Below are 14,485 nucleotides of genomic sequence, written 5' to 3'. Positions count from 1 at the left end.
TTATTAACTTTTATCTACAAATTTTGATCTCAAGACTTCACAACACATTAAACAAAAGCGATCCTTAACAAGAATGCCATAAGACAGAAAATAACCTTTTCCTTCTAAAATAAAACGATTTATTTTATAAAGGGCGGTCCTATGGTCCTAAGAAATCGACTTTACCCATATAATGCTTTCGATATTCAGGAAGATGATATCCTTTTGATGTGGCAGCAATATACATATTTAAATGAATCAAATATTTCGAATTTTGCTTTGCTATACCTACTGAATTCCGTTCTTCTTATATTTGTCATTTTTTTCTGTATATGTAGTGAAGTAATGTTGAAAGATTTTGTGGTCCTTTGAGTCGAGAATTTCTTGTTTAGTGTATTATAGTTTTGTTAGGGTTCTTGTAGTATTAATTGTTTTGCCTTTTACAGCCAACGAGAAAATTTTAAAGGCTTATTCCTCCACTAGTGTTGGTCAGCGTTGTCCGACATGGTGTCTAATGTGTTAATTCATTATGAGTATAGATTTTATCATGTGCCTGTTTTAAATGATCTAGTTTTCGAATACAAGTTTTTATAAAGCAAATATGACAATGGGATTAACAAAACGAAATGGTGTAGGTAATAAAGCCCACCTTCTTCTTTGGCGAATATTAAAGTGTATTTCTTAGTGAACAATAAAGCTTACCAACATTTTAGTTTAATTTACCTAGAAACCTGGTCCTAAGACATTAATAAGGGCTCACACTGATTAATGGACTAAGTTAATTAGATGTTTAAGTACTAAACAGCTTAGCAAAACACAGAATTACTTCATTGTAATGAAATATACAATCAGTTATTATCTGGATGAACTGAGAATAATGTTATAAATTATTTATTACACAATTTAACTAACATTATAGAAGGTTACGTCACGTCTTCTATTCTTTAAAGAAGTGGGATATACTACTATGTTATGTCTTTCTTTCTCTCTCTCATCACGTCCATCGCGAAAAACAACAATTGATCGGAGTTATACTCTTAAAATGCTTACCGCCGTACTCAGACACATTTAATGGATACTTAAACCATTCTTTAGTAACGATTTTGTCACGAAAACAATTGCTAAGGACTGGGTTAAGTAACCTGACTAAATGACTTTGAGTACGGCGGTTAGTTTTTAAACTTTAAAATGATCTTGAGACTATTTTTGTCCTCTCAAACTTGAAAAAGTCACACCTAAAGTCTTTTGAATTAAAAACTAAAAATAAGTAATGAGACATTAAAAAGTTAATCACATTAATTAATTTAGATCGACACCCAACTTTAATGAGCTTAATCTTAATAAGACTTAGCCTGTCAGTATCCTAAAAAGAAAAAAAAAACCTTATTAAAACGTAACAATAATACTGTTAAAAAACTCAGCACTGAAATAAAAAAAGAAAAAGACACAATTCGGTGAAAACTGTAGGGTAAATGTCCCAATTCTCGTCCAGGCTAAATACGTCAATTATATTTTTACAAATCTCATTTCCTTCAACGTCCCTCAAATGGTCGAGAATGGTAAGGTAAATGCCACAATAGCCGTCCAGTCGGCCCCAGGTGTTTCACCCAAGCACCACATTTCTCCACGTCATACCATTCCAGTTTTTACTCTACATACCAACAATTTATGTTTGTTTGTACGCTCGTGAAGCATAAAGTTTTAGTACAACTGCGGTTTGTAGTGATGCAGAAATGTGAATTTTTAGTTTTTATCATGGCGGCGATATGAAATTTTTCGTGGTTTGTGAGCTTATGTTTATGTATTTGTTCAAGGTTTTTTTCTGTTGGTCTCTGTCTACTTTGTACATTGGATTATACAGGACAATTTGTCTATTTTTTTAATATATTATTGCTCAATTCTTACCTTTTGCAGTAAACGAATTCGTTTCACTAATTTTGCCATATCGTTAACCAATTTCCACTACAGCTTACCCATACCAAAAAGCCATGAGAACACAGAATTAAAAACTCAAAAACAAATATTAATCACCAATTGTCATCAGCAGAGAGTCAGGTGTTTCGTTTTACAATTCAGTTGGACAGAGGGAGCCACTATAAATCATGCTTAACCGTGCCTCCGGGGATTGCTCGCGTTTTTGCCCTTGTTCCCATCAAACCCCATTAGTTTAGCAGTAAGGGTAATGAGTCTAGCATTTCTTTTATTTTCCCTGCGCTTGTGGTAATTAATGTTGAAATTGTTAATGGTTTTGTCGAAGGTTTTATTCGTAATGCGATTATGGAAGGTTTTGTGCGACTGCCAAGCAAGGGGTCTCGGGTTCGATTCCCGTGTCGGGCCCAGTACTGATGGGCTTTTTTCGGTTTCTCGAAAAATTTCTCATGTTCCTATACCAGTAATGCCTTATTGATGTAAATGCTTCAATAATGCCTTATTGATGCAAATCTAAAGTCCAAAATGCAACAGATTTATGACAATAAACTTATAAGCGTAACTTTGCTCAAATATTCAAATAAAAATCACCATAACATAACGAATGTTTTAATTCAGAATCGTTAATAAAATAATGTTATAAATAATGATAATCTTGAACTGAATTTTAATGCTACAATAAAACAAGGGTCAACACAATAAAGATAAGTAATACTTAAAGTCTTTCTTAAATTAAATTGATGAATACAGTAACGATAATATTTCAAAGAGGGAACATAAATCAAGCAATACATACTATATGTAGTATAAAACTTCAAACAAACTAATACAAACTTTAACACCTTTAGGTCAAAGTCTAATTTCAAATGACACAAACTAGAAAGATCATAAAACTGTCTCAAGTGTGGGGGAAACTAAACTATATGTAGTTGTAATAAGATTTAGAATTCTAGAACACGTGTTGGAAATGAGTGATGTATACTTATCATCTAACATAACAGTAAACTGAGATCTTAACACTTGAACTGTCATAAATCACTTCAAATCGATTCATTTAATTTAAATCTTTATTACGTTGAGATAAAGTTAGCTTTCAAAGTAAACAATTTATAGCTTTGATTTTTACTTGTGGTAGTGACGAGAACGACTGTGAGATGTGAGGTCTGGATACGATTTCCAAGTGCTTTTTCACCAGAGATGTGCTATGCTACGCTGCTGTGGAAGTGTTTGGCTTCCAAAATCATATTAATTGGTTATATGGCTATGTTTTTTTTATGTGAAAAGATGCGTACTATCGATGATGCAATTTCCTATTATTGACACATCGTATACTTAAACTGCATCTTCCTCACACAGCTACATAGTTTACTATGTGTGGAACCGGTCACATAGATTGTCAGCTTAGCTATTAGATCTTCGTAGCATGGCAACAGCACATCTCTGGTGGTATGATGGAAACGCACCCAAGGTTGGTAGCAAGTTACACCAAAAATCTTATTTTATATGATAGTGACTATTCGTTTGGGTTAAAACTAGCGTAAAATTTTATATATCACATATCAAAATTTTATTCAGCAAAATACAGACCTATATTGGTGACGATGATAGTATACCTAAGTAAGCCTAAACTAAATTGTAGTCATAACTGTAAAGCTCGCAGCTGCCTAGACGGCTAAATAGATCTAGATTCTATCTAGGAATAAATAACTTGAGGCGGTCATGAGAGCAAATTCCAGAATTAGATAATCTCTATATGCTAGGATTAGAATGTTATGTATTACATTAAGCTAGACTTAAATTGAGTTCATTTAATAGAAGTAAATCACAAAATACGTATTGTATACAAGATTGTTGTAATAACTTTTGTGAGACATACTAAATTTACTAAAAATCGCGGTTTACTCTAGTATATTAATGGAGAATTAAAAATCTCTACTAGTTTCGAGTCCAAGAGGGACTCTTTATCATAAGCAGCGTGCGCCGATGTGATGACGTCGTACCCGTGATTTTTAAGTAATTTTGAATACAAAATTAATAAAAAAATAAGAATAAAATAGTTCCCCGTGTGTCTCCCTTTTAACAAACATTGCTTTATAGATAATTGTTGTTTGATTTTTAAACTTGCGTTAAGTTAAATGTGACTAATACCAAACCCAGGCTAGAAATGACGAAAATAGCATTTGCGTAAAATACTCGTAAGAATTTCAATAGCACTCATTTTTCACAGTTACAAATACACTTTAACTAAAATACCACAAACATCTTCAAAACCAAATCTAATCTCCATATCTACTTACAACCAGTTATATATAATCAATAACCTCAAAACTTTATGGGACCTCTAGAAACTTATGATCTTATGCTAAGAGGGATTTGAGGGCAACATCGAGTATTGCCTTAACGAGGCACCGCGAATAGGCACTTAGCGTATGAAATTTTCACATCGCCTTCAATAGTTGAACCGACGATTTAGTGGGGGAAATGCATTCGCCAAATTGTGTGGTGCCTCGGAGCTACTAGGCGAGAACAGTGGCTTTTACCCTAGTGTAGGCGTTGGTATTATTTATTAAGTTTCGTTGCTTTTTTATGTAAAAAATTTCATTTATTCACCAAAATATACATGTATGAACTTTTACATCAAAAATCGCCAAACTGTATTACAGTTTGTTGGCGATAGTGGCTCTCTTATACTTATACAATGATATTACTTGTTACTACTATTAATTAATACGTTACTTTATATCTATTACAATGAACTTTAATTTTTAATTTTAAACATATAATTACACAATTTTATTGGAATGGAGAACCATTAAATGTCAGTGATAATAACCTGATCGGAATAGCTATAAGAGCTAGAATTTTGATGCGTTTTGCTTGGAGCTTTATGTAAAAATTAAATGTTGTCCATGAAAACACAAGTAGGTAACTTTAAATTCTTACTAGCTGACTCGGTAAAATTTGTCAACTCAATAGCTTTTTTCTCTCACCATTTAAACCTACCCTGGACTTTGACAAACAATTCAAGACCAAAATTTCCTAATCGGTCCAGCTGTTCTCGAGACTAACGAGCAGCAATTGATTTTTATATATAGAGAAGATATATAAGAGATGATAAACATACACTAATATGAGGTGAAACTATTGGCATACACCATAGTCACTTAGATGCAAGCTTATTAAGAATTTGGAACTAACACACCTAACTCGCAAATTGAAACCAAAATCTCTAGTCGTGCTACACACAAAACCGTTACAAAACACTTTAAATACCACCATTACCCTTAAATCTATTCTAAAACAACTATAAATTACTTCAATACAAGCCTAATATTTTACCCTATCTAGGTTAAACTGGCTAAAATTACGACCTATTAACAATAAAACGTTACAACTAGATATATGAGCTTGCCGAATATTGTAAGCAAACCACGGTAGTCTATTTCCTTCGTAGCTCCGATCTAGACTAGAATGGACAGGAAATGGTCTAGATTCTAGATCCTTATCGCACTTAGGGAAATAGGGACGGGGCAGAGCTTAATGTAGTTGGGTGGAGCCAATGTATCTTGGAAATTGAATAGAATTTGATTTTTAGTGTCGTTATATTAGGTTATGATATTGTGATCAATGCTGGTGGGTAAATACCCGTTTATTTAATTGGTATGATGGTAAAGATGATGAGAATGTCGCTAAAATAAGATTCAATATAAGACTTTACGTTAATATTGTTGGAATTAAAAACAGTATCTTTACCAGTACCCTTAGTATGAGTTTGCTTTACGTTTAAAGTAATCGAAACGTAAGCGCGAGCGGCACTCTGATTGGCAGGGTCCAATAAACCAACCAATCAGAGGGCTGAACGAGCTCTCGTTACGATTAGTTTAAGCGTAAAGCTAACTCGTACTAAGGGTACTAGTCTATAGAGGCAGAAAAAAGAAGAAAAATAAATATCATAATTTAAAAATGACTTGTGTAGATAATACATCCGTACTTAAAGAACTTTAAACACAAGATCTAGAAACAAAACAAAAGAAACATCCACTAATACCCATAATTAGATAAAAGACTAGAAAACCCAACAAATACCAACAATCCAATAAACATCTTATGAACAAAATACTATACAACATTACTGAAGCTGATACAAAAAGCAACTTCCTTAATAAGTGTAAAAATTCTGTTTAAGCGCAGTACTTGTTTCTATCGGGTTGTGAACAGGGCTCGGCTAGGGTAGGCCGACCTGTTTAAGGCTATGAAATTTTAACCCCGCCTGCGACGTAGCGCCGAGATGTGGTAGGGTTTAAAAGATAAGATGAAGCGATTGTAGAGACAATGATTCTTTTGGAAAATGAAATAAAAACATTTGAAAAAAGCATTTTCGGAAATAGTCCTACAATTAAACACCTTATACCATGCAAAGATGTCCCCATTGCATGATCAATAAAAAAGTCTATAGCATTTTGGAAAATAATCCTATAATAAAACACCTTATATCATGCAAAAAGGTAGAAGATATTCCCATTGCGTGATCAGTGATGGTTTTATTCCTATGCAAACAAGTTTATGGTCAAAACAAGCACAACTAATTTTGGATAAATTCTTCCCCTTCAATTCTCTGTATGTAAAGCAAACTGCATCAAAATCTATTGAATGTATAACTTAGCTTAATTATTAGGTATGTTATTGGGTTACTCACACAACTGTTTGATGTGGAACTCGACTAGTTTCAAACCATGCTAGAGACCCATATTCATGAGCAGAATTCCGCGACAAACTTGACGCGGCGATAGTCGTCGATCGAATATGAGCCTCTAGCATGGCTTGAAACTAGTCGAGTTCCTCGTCAAACAGTTATGTGAGTAAACCGATAACATAATAATTCATTTAGTATGTCTCACGAAAGTTATAATAATGACTTAAGTGTAGATGAGAGATACATGGAAGTATAGGTACTATTCCGCTAGCCTCTTCAATCTTCGACCACGTTCAATAGGAATGCACTGACCATTCCACTCAAGCCATTTCTAAATTTAGATTGAACAAGCAACGTTCCTTTTAAAGAATAACTGGCCATCTTGACGTTTATTACGAGCGGTTAATTGCGTACGTGAAAAATGTTCGGCCATTTTCTTTTTGCCGTGTTCAATATTCATTTTTATGTGAAGAGATTCTAATACTGCTTTTTGAGTTACAACCATTTGAATTTTAAATGTCTATTTTTAAGATTCAAGTAATGCTTTGTATAAATTTGTATCGTCTGACTTTGTTGGTGTAAACGAAAATAAGTTTATATTACTCGTACGTCGTACCAACGCACGACCCTTTAAATCCTTTTTGCGCTAAGCTGGGGAATGTCTAGCATTGTTGTTTCTCAAATTAAGCCACTTAGCAGCGGTAACGAGCAAAACAGCGGGAACCGTACACATTTGTTTCGCCAACCACTCAACCACTTCCACAATCCCTAACAAAACCATCTTTGGAACTCTTACACCCAAATTGATGACCCGTTGAGTTTTTAGTCTGACTCCGTTGCAACTGCAAATTCTTCTGCAAAACAAACTGTGAAACCGGGAATGGCAAAATAAACAATCAGTCAAGAGGGGGGAGTTTTCACCCCTGCACCTGTGCTCGACCTCCCCCAGAGAGCTAAAGAGGAATGGACCTCAGGATTGTTACGATAAATGACTGTTTATATTTCTTCTCAGCTCTTCAGACCTGTCTGAAGCCACTTATTCAAATTTAATTCGATCCGCTACAAGCTCGTCTGGATTTAAAAATTTTGCATTGTATTTTAATTTAATTAAAGTTAAAGAAAAAAATGTGATGATTTTAAATTCAAACGAGCGTAAAACCCCAGATGCTTGAGTACAGAATTATGAAGAAATATTTTTCACTGACTTTATAGGATGGAGTGGAGCACTGTATCACGTTGTTCGTAATATTTCGTATATAAATTGGAAATTAAAAGAAAATCGTACAAGTTCCAGTTGTAATATCTGAAATTAAGATCTGAAATGAAATATATAAAAATTATAAGGCAATTCATCATTTGATGTCCCTGAGAGATTGAAGAAAGCTCGTAGCAAAACCAATAAAATTCTCTTTTCTAATAAAACGTGTACAATTGGACAATAACTCATGATAGCACCTGTGAAAGATCTCAGGGTGGTAGTCCACCTGAACTTGAGCATGTCCCGGGGGGCTAAAACAATTTTCAGTTACGATCTACGGACCCCGGCTGTCGGACAAGTCCGAGCGAATTTCCTGCCGTCGTTAAGCATAGAAATATCGTTGCGACGTGAATATTATTCTCTTTGCTACCTCATTGATCCCATGATCGGCCATCCCCCCTTTTATTTTTCTCTAATGGTGTGTAATGATGACATTTACCCTAATCCAACCCTTTTAAGGTTTATGTTGTTTTTTTGGAAAATTGAAACTTTTTAATGGGTATTATATTTAGAGCGTTCTTGATGGTGTATTGGATTGGTGGTTAAGATTGTAGATTTGAGTTCCAATTTGTGAGTTATTGATAGTGCCTATACTAGCAAAATGAGGTAAATCTCCCTTTTAATTTTTGATTCCATATTTCTGTGTCATATTATACAATACTAGTTTCATTACTTTACTTCCATAGATTAAGATCCATTGTCATTATTATCACGCTTGTTTTATTAACAGAATGAGCAGCGTAGCCTCCGGCCAAAACGGGTCGGCAATATCTTAAATAGCCCTGCGATAATTTGTTGGGTTTCAATACTGAAACTTTGAAAGCAATAGTAATAACTTCGCTTAGGGCCAGTTATCACTTATTATGAGTTATGATGGATATTAAGAGCCTGATTCTAAATGTATGGACGACAAATCGAGAATTGCTCATATATTATGTTTCTTCTTGGATTTATCATAGGCTTTTGATAGTGTTTTGCTTCCTGCTATAATATTGGACTTATGGTTGCTTGAATAGTTTGTAAACTTTATTTTTGCTTTCTTTGTTGCCTTAGAATTGTCTCAGATTTTATTCCAAGGTTGGGATAATATTATTCTGATTTTGAGAAAAATTTAAAAGACTTTGACAAAACATTCGTTTACTTTGAGAAACATGGTTTAAAGAGTGGCAAATAACTATGAGGAATGTTAAGTATGATTGATATCTTTTAAACAATTATAGAATAGCTCATTGCAATCAACAATAAGACCCCAAAATGACCAAAACCCATCCAAAATAATTCCAATCATATTATACATTCCGAAATTCACGGATACGTTCCAAAACCGAAGTATTCCATTATCCTTTACCGCGGCACTGGCTAGTAAGGGCAAGTAAGATTAATGAGCTAGCTTTGAGCCCCGGATTGGCACACCTGAGCCGGATTGCACGGCTGTGCATTGTTTTGTGTGTAAACATTTCGGAATTTCACGTTTTACTCCCAAAGATATATGGGGAATAGTTATTTAACTATTGGTCGAGGAAACTGTTTTGTTAGAGGTAGTTTTGAAACTGTTATTATGTTGGGATTGGATAGCTGCTCCTGTTTTGTTTTAATGTTTCGGTGTTGCTGTTGTGAAGGGTTTTATATCATTAGTGTGTTGGATTTGTATTGTGTTTACGTGAATTGAAGTTATGGGTGCTCTAATTTGATATATGTTCGCTTGAAATTTCATTCTTTGATTTGGAGTTCTTTTTCAAATTCAAGCTCTTTTTTGATTTGGAGTATCTTGCTTGTTCTTCTACATAGAATCTACATTTTGGAACGAGTGAATAGCTTCACTAGAAGACTATTATGTTTGCTCTGACATTGAATAGTGCCTTCCTGGTCTATTTGAAATGAGTAGTTTTGACTTTGGTCTTATTCATTTTAGTCTAATATCTTTTGCTCATAAAACTTTTCTTAGAAAACATGAAGTATTACATACCCTAGTATTGGGCAACTATATCTTCATGTCAGTAGTATTCGCAATACCAGAACAGCAAAAAGTTAATAAATCAAACACGCAGCCCAAGAAAGTAATAAAAGAAGCAAAAAAAAGTGACAATCAACGTTTACCAACATTCCAGACATAAATCTTCCAACTCCAGTGAAGTTGGCTCGCCGTAAAAACTAAGAAATAACAGAATTTATCCAATTTAACACCTTTTCAGTAGAAACGTGTTCAAGGGTTCAACGGACTCGGGTAAAAAAATCACTTCGTTATCGAAATCTTAAGGAGAATAAAACTGACTCATTAGGCGACTAGACTGGACCCTTAATCCGGCTTCAAGAAACAAGTTCATCTTGTTCAGAGTTTATCTTCGTCACTGGGCCGCAGGTGGCTACAGTGCATCCCTCCTACACCCCCCCACTCCCCTACCACGGCTAACGTCCCGCGATAACACATACTGTCACATCCCTTGATGAATTGCTTATTAGATTGTCGGCAGCATTCCCGTTTTGCGCTTATTTTCGTCCCAATAACTCTTGTCCTGTTTTTATTTTGTGTAAGAAATTTATTGACGGCCGATTCTTGGCGCTTTTACCCCTATTAAGTCGTTAATGTTTTTGTATCGAGCCTTTGAAAGTGTTGGCCAATAAAATATAATGGATTGGCAATCATCGCGCCTAGGTTTCATAATCTCACAGGTTATTTTTATGAGATGTCTGAATACCTGGGTCATAATAAAAATCTAGCTGCATTTTTCTTTATAAGGCTTTAGTGCGATCGTTTCAGAAAAATTGTGGATGCGTCGTAAATTAGGTATGCAGTTATTATTTGATGTTATAGTGAGATAAAATTGTTAATAGATTACTGTAAACTTTAATGAGACATTCATAATTTGTGCTAAGCTCTTTCTTTATGTGATGAGCAAACTGTAATTATAGATTTTACATTTAATATTTTGATAAAGTATGTATTTTGTTACCTTTAAGCTTCTCTTACAAATATATTTTAAATCCCAGTACACACTAGCGAACGATGTTCGCATGCACAGCTAAATTAAAGTGTGAAACTTTTTATACACTAATGAACAAAAATTACTCGTAAAATTTGCACCCAAGTATAATCATTTTAGCTCATGTTTTTGTAAGATTGGAAAGTAAGGGTCCTGTTTCAATAGCACACCATAGGTGTACGATCAGTCGTGGGGCCATGGAGCTCATTGATTAGAACCAACATGAGGGTTGATTTCATCATCAACAACTCTTTACTGACCACTGAAATGAATGTACTGACGAACCTCATCTACAAAATTAAATGAGCCATGATATTATTATCCTTGCAAAGGCAAGCAGAATCGAGATCATAGTTAAGAGTTAAAAATCTGAGACTTGATTGCCGATAACATGTGAATAGATCAACCAAGTAGACACCAGAGCTTGTAGTCAAATGCCACTTAAGAGCTTATCTACCGAGAGAGTAGCAAACTCAAGGTATGGGGATAACACTGACAAGTATAAAAATTAACGTCAATCCCCATATAATTTAGTTTTCTATTCTGTTTACAGACAAGTGCTAAATGGCATTTGGCTCTTAGCACAGGTGTTAAACCTCTCCATACGTGGAAGTATCTTAGTCCATCTCCATCTCGCCTTAATGAATTAGGCATTTAAGTGTACGCTTTCAGTATTGCATTACTATAATACATTGTTGAAAGTAATTGACAATTATATTGTTAAAAATATCGACTCGTTAGTTTAGTAAGTAGTTGCTAGTTATGGGGTACAGGGATTTTGCTATTAATCATAAATTATTATATGATTTTAGATACTAAATAATAAAGGAAAGATGTTAAGTAGTTTTTGGTGCTTTATTATAATTGACTTGTAGTACTATTATAAGATTATAACGCTGTTACGTGTATGTATACGAAAACTGTAAAGAAATTTAGTTAGTGATGTTTTCCTTCACTGTTTGTCAGTAGTGTTTAAATAATCTTAGAAAGTACATACCACTCGAAAAATGTCACATTGCTACATGTCGTTGGTAAGTTTCGAACCCGCATGTATGAGAAACAGACGTGTAAAATCTCTGGGTCACCACGATATGAACAAACTACCATAATATATCTCTCACCAAAATAACTGACAACTAAAGAAAATGTTAACCAAATTCTTTCCATTAGTACTTCTTGTAATTTCACAATAAACTAACCAAAACCCATTCTTTTGTTACAGATGCACACGCAAGATGAGCCCGGGATTTGACCAGAAACACCCACACATAATCTAACACCACCCAACCAGAACCAACCATGTCCAGCCACCCAACACTGGACCCAATTCCAGATTCTTCTGGAAACCCAATAACCACAAAGAAGAAGAGTCTACAAGACTTAAAATATCTTCTAGAAGACAGAGGATGTAAGAGAAGATGGAAAAGAGATAGCAGTAATAGTTTGGACAATAATAGGAAAGTTTTTAGTGTAGTGAATGAAAGGTTTGACATGGGAACCTGGTGCTTTAGTAGGTTTAAAACTATTACGTTATTATTATTATTGTTTGTGGTTGTTGATAATGTGCACGGGAGGAGTTCAGGTGAGTTTTATTTTTTTTATTTACTTTTTTTAAGTTCTTGATAAGTTTCTGATGTGAATAAGGTTCACTTTTGTTTTTTCTACACACATACATACATACATACATAGCTCGTCTCCCATGGTGGTAAGCAGCACGTAAGCAGAGACAAAGGAACGATTCTTACACACCTCTTTCTCTTCATCAACAGTCATTAGTCTTTTCGTGCATGCTCGTCGGTTTGTTTTTTTTTTTTTAAGAAGTAATCAGAAGTAAATGAAGTTAGAATTTATTTTGACCATCTTGTTGTTAGTAATTTGTCGTATCAAAAAGGTTTAAATTCAATTGCAGCCTTGCAAATGCCTTCTTCCTTTTGCATTAGTCAAAAGGAAGAAGTAATCTGATGAAAATCAACATTTTCGAATAAAACATTTGTATAGGAAACTTCTCAAACGAACAATTATAAGTAAAAATAACACACTAAACCCAACATAACAGGAAAAACATTAAAAAACACGTGTCGTTCTCCAAAACCTTAAAAAAAGTAGTTTGTATAAACACCGTAATGCAAATATTGAGATTTCTCCAGTTTTTAGATTAACCGTTAGAACAAACACTGGGTAATGTAATGACTAAGATCCTTACTTACTCATGCAAACGTATTTCACATACGTACTAACATCACGCCTTTGAAATCCCAAAGAACTGAGCTGTTTGCAGAGTTACATACATTGATATTAAGCACTGATTCTTTGCCATATGACGATATGCTACTCATTCATCAACAGTCTATAAGTGGCCAAAGTAAGAAATACTTCTCGTAAAAAGATGGTTTGAGCTTTAACCACCACGCTTATTCAATGCGGATTGGCGATTTCAGATTTATAACTAATTATAAATTATAGGCACATGTTTCCTCATTATGGTTTCCTTCACCATTTGTCAGTGGTGTCTAAATTACCTTAGAAAGTACATATAAGTCGAAAGAAATCACACTGGTAGGTACTTACCGTTGGTAGGTTTCGAAGCCCTCATGTATGAAAAGCAGGCGTCTTAAACCTACGGGCCACCATCACCTATGATATATTATTAGTCCCTCGCAAAGCGAGCAAGCATTACATTCAGAACGGTACATAAAATGTATCAAAATTAAATAAAAAAGTTTAACACAGTTCTCTAAACCGTTTCTTTGAAATTTTTTATTTTCAAACCCGGTAGTCAAACCATTACTCATTACTTAACAGTAACTGTTTAAACCACTTGACTATCAAAACTGTCACTATAATCCATACATTTCGGGGTTTTTAACAATTAACTGTAAGTAGCCAAACACAAACATTGTATAATGACTCAAATCCTTACTCATACATACAAACACATGTGCAAATTAAATAAAAAAAATAACCAAAGACCAGAAAATGAGTAATCGGTGGTCAAAATCCTAAGAAATTCCCACTGTAATAAAAACCTAGTTCTTTTAAAACTTTAAACAATAGATTTTACCTCAAAATGAGTAACATAATTAACATGTACTAGCTAATAGGATTCGCAGATTTCTAGAATCGCTAAAATTTTCGTGAATTTAATTGATTAGCAGTTTTAATTAACATTGGTATTAAGATAGTTTGTTTCTCAAAAGGTCACTGAAACGATGTCCTAGTATAAAGTTTGGGATATTTGAAAACGTTCATATAGTATAACTATAGCTACTTCCGCGCAGTTTCACCCGCTCTGCTTGGCTCCTATAGGTCATAGTGTGATGTTTTATAGCCTATAGCCTTCCCAGATAAATTCACTACCCAACACAAAAAGAATAATTCTAATTATTCTTTTTCGTACCAGTAGTTCCGGAGATTAGCGCGTTCAAACAAACAAAGAAACTCTTTAGCTTGATAATATTCGTATAGATTTAGGCTAGAAGACCTAGGTTAGGTCTCCATAACAGGCGTTGCACCATGGAGGCTCCGGAGTTAGTCTACTGAGAGGACCCGGTGGAGGACTGAGGACGGAGGACTCCTACTTGGATACTTTTTGTCCCACGGGAATACGGGCGAAGCCGCTGGCACAAACCAGTTCCTCATAAAGTT

General features: G+C 34.4%; 1 protein-coding gene across 10 annotated transcripts in view; it reads left to right on the top strand.

Annotated features, from left to right (window-relative positions):
- Positions 1-14,485, top strand: part of LOC118280800 (latrophilin Cirl) — a 316,925-nt gene that overhangs the window by 179,373 nt on the left and 123,067 nt on the right. For all 10 annotated transcript variants that reach the window (XM_050699507.1, XM_050699510.1, XM_050699508.1 and 7 more), the window contains exon 2: positions 12,063-12,422. In XM_050699507.1, coding sequence (XP_050555464.1) covers positions 12,140-12,422 — 283 coding nt within the window. In that variant the 5' untranslated portion in view covers positions 12,063-12,139. The remainder of the gene's footprint in view (positions 1-12,062; positions 12,423-14,485) is intronic.

The sequence above is a fragment of the Spodoptera frugiperda genome, chromosome 16 (genome assembly GCF_023101765.2).
Source record: "Spodoptera frugiperda isolate SF20-4 chromosome 16, AGI-APGP_CSIRO_Sfru_2.0, whole genome shotgun sequence".
Taxonomy (NCBI): Eukaryota; Metazoa; Arthropoda; class Insecta; order Lepidoptera; family Noctuidae; genus Spodoptera; species Spodoptera frugiperda.
This window is presented reverse-complemented; position numbering and strand designations above follow the sequence as displayed.